General features: G+C 38.7%; 1 protein-coding gene across 1 annotated transcript in view; it reads right to left on the reverse strand.

Annotated features, from left to right (window-relative positions):
• kcnk3a (potassium channel, subfamily K, member 3a) overlaps nucleotides 1-8,876 on the reverse strand; it is a 20,368-nt gene extending 11,492 nt beyond the window's left edge. The window contains exon 1 of the mRNA XM_086061581.1: nucleotides 8,524-8,876. Within this exon, the coding sequence (XP_085917707.1) occupies nucleotides 8,524-8,806 (283 nt within the window). The 5' untranslated portion in view covers nucleotides 8,807-8,876. The remainder of the gene's footprint in view (nucleotides 1-8,523) is intronic.
• Nucleotides 8,877-9,206: the final 330 nt, after the last annotated feature.

A 9,206-nucleotide genomic window follows, 5' to 3' on the forward strand; every position in this document is an offset into this window, starting at 1 on the left:
TTTTTTTTTTTAAGTTTGCGGTTTGAAAAGTGCGCCAGGTTGTCACCAATAACAAAACTCCAGAACAACAAACTTACTGTCTATGTCTCTAGTACACACTAGAGTGCAGAACACCCCCAAGGCCAATCTGACACATCGGTCAGAGTCTGAACATTGTATCAATACTTAATATCTTAATGATCTCTTATACTCTGCTGCCACCTTTGGCCGTTTTTTTTGTAATAACTACCATTGCTTTAAGCGACATCTTCAGGTCAGAAGTTGCATCAAAGCCTTCTGTATGTTCTAGCAAAAAAAAAAAAAAAAACTTATGAATATGTTTTTGGGACCATGGCAATATTAAAAATAGAACGTTTTTATACTTTTTTGGGAGCAAATGAGTTAATAAACTTCATGACCTCAGAATCAAAATTGTCTTTATTGGCCAAGTACATAAGAACAGACCAAAAATTTGCCTTGGGGAAAACTATGGCTAAACCTCTGGTCCTTAAAAGGGGGGCACGGTATGAACCTGGAAAAAAACAAGTTTTAAGGGCTTTTTTCTCAAGTAAGAGCTTTTAATAATGTTTTTAATGTGTGTGTGTGTGTGTGTATATATATATATATATATATATATATATATATATATATATATATATGACTTAATGTGGTCAGGACAAGATGCTTGATAATACAACTTCAATTCAGAGAATAGCACGTGCCCCCTTTTTCACTATGACCCTGTGCCACCAACAAGTTTTGGTGTGGAAATATTTGTTTTTGTTTTTTGAGAGGTGAAACGAAAAATCTCCAGTAACCGTAGCTCTCCTATCATTGAAATGCTTTTGAGACCGCACTCGGCGCTTCGGGTGGCATATCAAAACACAGTCAGTTGAAATGAAAAGCCCTCGCCACCTGCAACCCTGCAAGAAATGTGTGCGTGAAAGCGGCATTTCATGATATTGCGCGTTCCCCGGGGAGGAATTCTCGCCGGTGGTCGTGCGACTGCATATTTGCTTTTTATGTCACACAGAAAATCGTTTTTATTTTGTGTTTTAAGCCTTCCGTTGTATAGGAGACATTAATGTGCATCTCCAGAATGCAATTTTGGTTTTAGAGCAAGCTATTATGTTTAATGTTTATTTGTATGCAGTTACGTTTCATTTACAGATGCATTTTGAAACAGTAATCCATGCCTTTGTTACATCCCAGCTGGATGATTGTACTGCATTTGGAGTCAGCCAGCCCTTCCTCAAATATCTTCGAAAAGCAAACTCCTATTGTTTGTCTCTTAACTCAGTTGCTGCCATTGACGGCTATAGACGTCAAAAGTTAGATTTTCATTGGGCTAACAGTGAATGAGTTAGAAAATAAATAGAAAACGTGAACAACTTATTTTTATTATTCCTTGGCTTTCACATAGTGTGAGACTCTGCCTTGTGTTGAAATTCTGCATGTTCAATCGTCTTATTTTTCAATCATATTGTGCGTGCATGTGTACGAATGAAGTAAAGGCAAATGTGAGACACACTTACATCTCCAATTAGCATTTCCACATTCTAACGGTCTAACTCCCATACAAGGGTGTTCAAAGTCTGGCCCAGGGGGGGGGGGGGGGACGTTTTAGCATATTCTATAAATAGGTCTAATTTTATGAGAAACAGTAGAAATGTTGAATGAATTTTTTTTTTTTTCATATCTTGACCTACAGCACATTGTTTCTTCTGTACACAACCTGTGGTGGAAAAAGTTTGCAAACCTCTAAACTACTACTTGTTCATAAAAAGTATGACTGCTTTGACCATGAATGGGAGCACTGGGCAATGTGTTAGTTGACTTTTGGTTTGAATGTACGCACATAAACACACAGCCTGCTTAAAATGCCAATTTGTTATATTCATTGTCAGATTTGTTTGTTTTATGGCGCTAACAACTCATTCCATTTCACTCTATGAGCAAATGTCTTTTATTGTTTTACAAGCGCATCCGCATTTGCATCCTGTGCTTTTAAAGCTCCTTAACACAGATTCCTAAGCGCACTTCCTGTCGCATTTCCAACTTTATGGTTCATCTTGAATAATGTATCAAATATTTCCCCTGCAAATATTCCGCTGCGAGCGTGAGCAAAATGTTTCTATGAACCCTGATCTTTTCTTGTAAACGTTCTCGTACGGCAAAGCAGGAACTGCAGCTTTAATCCAATCATTGTTCTGGTAATCATAACCAGAGTGTCGACACAACTCACGTTCCCAATACCTTTCCTTTTCGGGCCACGAGAGGAGAAACGGGGAGACGGACAGTCATGTGAACACAGTGGGAGGCTACTACACACATAGCTTCATGTTACATCCCTGGAGTGATGAGCTGATTTTATTTTTTTTTTTGTGGAAAAATTTGACAGAATTATGTTGAAAGGAAAGAAGCAGTTTTAATTCCAATATTATGACTACACTGTAAAAAAAATATATTAAAACACCGTCATTTTTAAAGACTTTTTTGGGGGGGGGGGGGTGGCTAAAACAGTCAGTTAAGTTGGAACCATTTTAAAGTTTATGGCAACTACCGGTAAGTCATTTTTGCTGAGGTGATGTTAATTATATCTTTAAGTTGGGGGACAATACAAGGAACAATTAGATCTGTAAGCGCTTAGTTCTTTGTTGTGAAATGCGGGAAAGCCAATTTTCACAACGATATAACTTAAAATATTTTGTTGATTTTCTCAATTAAAAATTTTAGGGAAGTTTTTTTTTTACAGCATACTACTACTACAGTTAATAATAATAATAACAAGCAGAAGAAGACATTTTTACAATAACTAGAACTGCAAGCAGCTATTAAGGGCCCTCGCAATCCTGGCCACATTGGGGTACTTGCAAAAATGCTAAAATATAAATGTTTTTGCTAGGCCTTATGACTTGAGTTCATTTTAAAACTGCTCCCAAAAACGTATAAACACGTTCTATTTTAAATGTTTTGACTATCCCAAAGACGAATTTATGCGTTTTATGTGGGGGTTTTATTAATGCTAGAAGCATACAGAAGGCTTTGATGCAGCCTCTCAACTGCAAAGAGCGGTTGAAGAAATGGTAGTTATTACACAAATGGACAGCAGGTGGCAGCAGAGCATAGGAAATGAACCAAGCCACGTTGAAAAAACCTTGTTACTCAGAATTCTAAATAGATTTGTAAATAATGATGAAACGTAGCTATATTCTAATGCTAATTCCTGAAAACGGAACCAAATAGAAAACAACTTTTTTCCTCCTGATGAAAGAAGACACTTTAATCTTTCTTCTTCTTTAATCTTTGCCGCCAAATTTCAAAATCCAATCAAAATGGTGGACTTCCCGTTCGATTTAGGGTATGACTATAAATACACTTTTTTTGTCGGTCTTGGCCAGATTCATATGCCTTCCTATATTTGTAGAACTACAGTAGGTGAGATTTTCAACCCGAGGTGCTTGATTGATCTTTTGTTAGGGGGCACTATTGATAATAATAGTAATACGGAAAACATACACAACAGCTTTGGCATGAGCAGACCACTGGACTTTATTTTTGCTATGATGACATGCCTTTGTAATTAATTTTAAATGTCCACTGGCAGGATTAGGGCATTCAATCTAAAATCTCATGGTTGCTTCGAGTTACACAAGTCATTCCAGGGCATGAGATACTAGATATTTTTACTTTCACATGGACAAAAAAAAAGATAAGAGTTCAGAGAAGCCAGTTAGTTAGAGTAAAGCTTATTCTTCATGTCCGTCATGAGATGTATATTTATAACCCGAAATAAGGTCAGAAGGTAGCTTCAAAGTTAACCACGCTCAGCTCTCGCTACGGCGCACTATTTGCTTTGGTTAAACTCCAATCGCGACGATCTGGCTGGACTGCGGAGTCTAATAAATACAAATGTTTTGTTTAGCGAGTCAGGCAACTTTTCCATTGAGGCTGCGGGAGCATAAAGCAGACGAGCGAGAGAGGCCACTCGTGTGAGTCACGTGAAGTGAGCAGCAGCAGCAAGGAGAGTCACTCCCATCAACATTATCGGCTTTGATATACAGTACCTATGATTCACAACACACGAGTAAGAATTTCCATTACGTCAATTTTTCCGTGTGAGGACATTGAAGGTAAAAAAGTTGCATAGAAGTTAGATGCGAAATAAGTTTGGGATGTAGAACGCCAAATCCAAATAAAATCCATTACATTGATCAAATCCAAGACAAACAACAAACTATAAGCGTCAATATAAGCGCATGTGTGTATTTAATTCATTATTTAATTCCTATGACATCACAAGGACGCGTGCGCTACAACAATGCTTGCAGGTGTTGCCCCAAATCTATTTACCAACAAAGCAGCCCCGGCACGCCAACCTCTCTCATTATTGACCACATGAATAAACATTACGATCTGGGCAAACACATGACAATGACATATCAATCTCATAAACCAAGAGAGATTTGCAGCTTTGTTCTTAAATATCAATATAAAATTCTATCTGAATGGACAAACTCTTTGATGATAAACACCACACGGAGCTTTAGAACCTGTCAGAATTGCTGCATTTGCCATTTATAAATAATAATAATAATAATAATAACAGGATAAAAAATAAAAATGACAGGAAATATGTATTGCTTTGTATTTAAGTATACTTCAGAATCTATGAGTCTAATAGGTACTTTACTTATATAACTATACAAATTACTATCAACTCAGACTCAACATTATTATTAGTGTCGGAGAAAAATTCGCATGGTCTGAAAACCAGAAGTGGGAACATGTAGTATTATTATTCTTTAAAGCTGTTTTAATGCTGCTAAAAATGTATCATATATGGCCGATCTGTATGTGGAGTGTGCTCTTCTTATACCCGCTTGGAAGCTGTTACCTGCTTCAGTGGAAATCGGCGAACACTGAACAGACAAGCTAAGTGCTATTCCGTCCACTAAATCTCTCTTCGCTTCCACTTTCCACTCTGTTTGTGGACACGGCATACTCTCTCACACCTTGCACCACTGCAACTTTGCCCACTTGACTCGTGCTGCATTCAAACACCAATGACTGAAAATGACAACTCTTTCACTGGGCATTTTAAGATATCTTTGCTGTTTGAACCGCATCGGAGCTCACACAAGAACAGCGTTAGTCATTGAGTCTCTTTAGTGTGGCATCTCCAAGACATAAGTGACTCAGAAACGCTGAGGCCATTTATTCATTAATGACACAGTTCAAGAGCACAATGAATGTCATAACATCAAGGTCCATTGTGTGATTTCAAGGATAGGACATCTATTATTTCCAAAAAACATCCATTTGTTAATACAATGGCGTCGTATTGCGTCATAGTGGCTGCGCATTAGAAGCAAGATGTCATTAGGTGAAAACAGGCCCTACTGAGTGATTGCTGAGAGGCGAGCATTCACACTAATGCTATTATTGCCTGTGAGAATTGTTTTAATTGTAATAGCAGCACTAATGGTCCGTTTCTAACAAAATGTGCAGTGAGGAATTCATTTTTTTAACCCAAACACAAAGGGGGTTTTTATTTGACATTTTTCATCCATTATAAAAAAAAAAATTGTTAGCCCCTTGTATATTTTGTGTTGGCTAGCAATGTCTTGTCGTTTATTTCTACATAATATACTGGACTGTATTTATTCTAAATTAAACTACGTAACAATTTCCAATTCTGACAACATTTCCCACCAACACCAGAGGCCGCCGCTCGCTTAACTTCCGTTATCCAGCACCTTCTTCATGAACAACCAAGGTGGAAAAGTTACCGTCTTTCTGCCTTGAACCACTTACAGCACTAACCAGCAAGGCTGAGTGAATAATAACCGTGATGCTAATGTAAGTAATTAGCATTAAAAATGTATAGCTAGCACCTCTAAATATGCAATCGCTAGCAACGTTTTTTTTTTTTCCGCCTGAATCACAGCGTGTTATAATAGAGGAGGGATAAAGTTAACATATTTTATTCATCCATCATTCGCGGGGAGAAACATTCAGCCGCACGTTTCTGCTCTGTTTCGCTCTGTTGGACTTTAACAGAGGTGGTAAAACACGCTCTGTATTTATCTAGAAGCGCCGATACTTGTGTTAAAAACACTCTAGTAAAAGTAGTAGAAAAGCTGATTCAAATGATGTGTTAAACTAAAAGACGTTACACGTTTTACGTTAGCTAGCTGGCTAGCTAGCTAGCTAACAAGAGTAGGCTCTACTTTTATGCTGTTGTGTGTTGCTAGGCTATAAGTGTTTGTTTGTTTTTTGAACATGAGATGCTTAGGGAAACATCCTTTCATTGGTGGTCTCTAAAACAACTAACCACATTAAGCAGCAGTTAAAGAATCATTTCAACAAAATCACAAATACACCTTTTTCTCACTCATGCTTAACATGCTAGCATTATGATACAATTAGCACAGCGTGTAGCCTAAAACATCCATCAACAGTAATGTATCATTCAGTGATGAATGAATTCAAGTGAAGCAATTTGAGCTGAGAATAAAATGTGTTTATCTTCAAACCATTGACACGCAACCAAGCCCCCCCCCCCCCCCCCCCTCCAAAGCTAGCTACACAACTGACAAAATACATTGAAGTACAAACATAAAATCTGCGGACTATTTATGTTGTGTACTTTACTCCGTCTAAGCTAATTGTATAAACAGCAACTACATACGAATACCTCACGTTTTTTGATCTGACAACTTTAGTGTACATCAGATAACAGCCAGAGGATGCGAACCGTAAGTCACTTCTCATGTTTGTCCTCTGACCTTCATGTGTGGTCGCACATGGGACACGTGCCCCCCCCCCCCGCAAATGCGATCCTGCTAAGCCTCCATTTTCACCACATGACCCTTTCCAACAGACGTGGCGCTGGCCCAATCTTCTGCGATCTTAAGAGCGGTTCCCTTCTCGACATCTGGCCGTCGCATGTTGTTAAGTCAGTAGTCTTTGCCCTTATTTCTACTCTGCCTTCTGGTTTCATGTTTAATAGCCGGGACAGTTTTAGCAGCAGAATCATTTCTTATTTAGCAGCGTTTGTATTTAAAAAGGCACCGCAGCTGCAGAACATTTTGGACTTCGAGGTGACCCCCAATGTTGTAATTCATCCGAATGCTCCAAGCTGAAAAAGCTGTGATGTGGAACAATGTTGTCTATTTATAAAGGTGCCCTCTCAGCTCAGTTTGGTGAGGCCAGACACAACATGTTTGCAAGGCTGTGCTTGATGTTCAATTATATTTGATGCTGTTGTCAGCATGCATGTGTTATGTTTGTATAATTTAATCGGCAGCTTTGAGACTTGATTGACTGTCCAATGAATACCATGTGGTATAGCCGTTATCGTTATTTTTCATTTTAATACGAAAAGAGGAAAAAGTTAATTGATATGCAGTGTTCCCTCGCAATAACGCGGTTCACTTTTCGCGGCCTCGCTGTTTTTCGGATCATTTTTAGTGCAATTTTGCATGCTTTGTTTTTTTACAGTAATGTTCCTATTTTATGAAATGTATGAAGGTTTGAACATTGAAAATGTTTAAACAAGAGAGAAATTTGAATTTTTTTTTAAATGCCTTGATGAGAAAAGTGTATAAACAAATCAAAAACAAAAACAAAAAGCTAACTACTTTGCAGATTTCATTTATTGCGGTTTGGAACCTAACCCCAGTGGAAAACGAGGGAACACTGTGTTACTAAGAACATGTACGATATTGGAAATATTGTCCAGTTTTTGAACAAAATAAAAGGGTCACATTTCCAAATGATTTCCATTAAATGATAATTGAAAAAATGTCGAGTCAGCATGTGATTTTGAATCATTAGATAAAGTACTGTTGTTTTTGATTGAGAGAGAGGAGGATGATGATGATGATGATGATGATGATGATAACGACGAGCCTATAACATGTAGTAAGTGGAAGTTCAACATATAAAATTCAGCTCTGCAAAATAAAACTGGACCCTTCTGTTATTTTGACAATTTTCCATTTTATGCAATTTTTTTTTTTTTTTGTGATTTTATAAATATTTGAAATGTGGCAGTTTTATTCTTGATAATTATATAATAAAAAATAATTTTACTCGAACATGTATCTAGAAACTGATCATTTTTGCAATGGTACACTCATTTGTCCCCTGTTAAATGTAAAGTTTATTTCATGTTTATTTTTATTAATTTATAAATGTGTGCGTTTATAGTTCATGAATTGTGTTTATTTCTTTGTCTTGAATGAATTGTATTGTATCATTACTTTTGATTATTACTGTTGACAGTATGTCTTTTTTTTTTATATTATATTTAGTCTTATAAAGGCGACTATTTGACTGGGTTTCTGCATCCATGCCTTAATTGAATCGCTGTAGTGGTCACATGACCAGCTGCAAGTGGACACCTGTGGTGCGGAGTGTTCCTTTGACGAGTTTGCGGCAATGTTTTACAAACATCTTTCAACATAATAGCTTACTTTTTGCTGTCCCGTGTGCCAAAACTCAACAAGTTCTCTCAAACCAGGCGGGTTGACTTACCTATGGTGGTGATCACGGTGATGGCGAAATAAAAGGAGCCGGTGATTTTCCACTGCACGCCGGCTTTATGCGGCTTGAGCTCCAGCACCACCTTCTCCAGCCTCTCGAAGTCCAGCGCGGACAAGTTGAAGGTGTGGAGCAACTCGTCCCGGCGCAGGAACACTTCTCGCCTCTGGCTCTTCTCCGTCTCCGACTCCAGCGCGTCGAAAATGGCCGCGCCCACGATCAGGTAGGTGAAGGTGCAGATGATGAGGGCCAGGGTCCGCACGTTTTGCCTCTTCATGGTTGCTTGCTGCGTGTCAGGGGGACGGGCCGAGAGCGAGTCTGGACGACGGGGAGCTGGGCTGGTTCATGGCTGTGCTTGCTCTTCTGGGGTGGGTGGGGAGGGGGAGGGGGGAGATCCGTGGTGTACTTTATGAGGCGGGAGCTGTCCGTTCAGCACCACTCCCACCTACCCCACCTTGTACCCCCCCCCCCCCCCTCTCTCGTTTCTCCTCCTTTGGCACAGACCAGAAAGGGAAGCGACATCACGTTTAATCCTCATTTCAAACACTGTGTGAACTCGGCCAGTTTTATTGTGTAAATGTTGAGACAAAAAAAAAATAGCATCACCACCCTTCAAGAATAAGCAAGATTTTCAGGTATCTGCACTTAACTTGAGTGCGATATAACTTTATTTGTTC

The sequence above is a fragment of the Leptonotus elevatus genome, chromosome 18 (genome assembly GCF_054856555.1).
Source record: "Leptonotus elevatus isolate MCC_2025b chromosome 18, RoL_Lele_1.0, whole genome shotgun sequence".
NCBI classification, from domain to species: domain Eukaryota; kingdom Metazoa; phylum Chordata; class Actinopteri; order Syngnathiformes; family Syngnathidae; genus Leptonotus; species Leptonotus elevatus.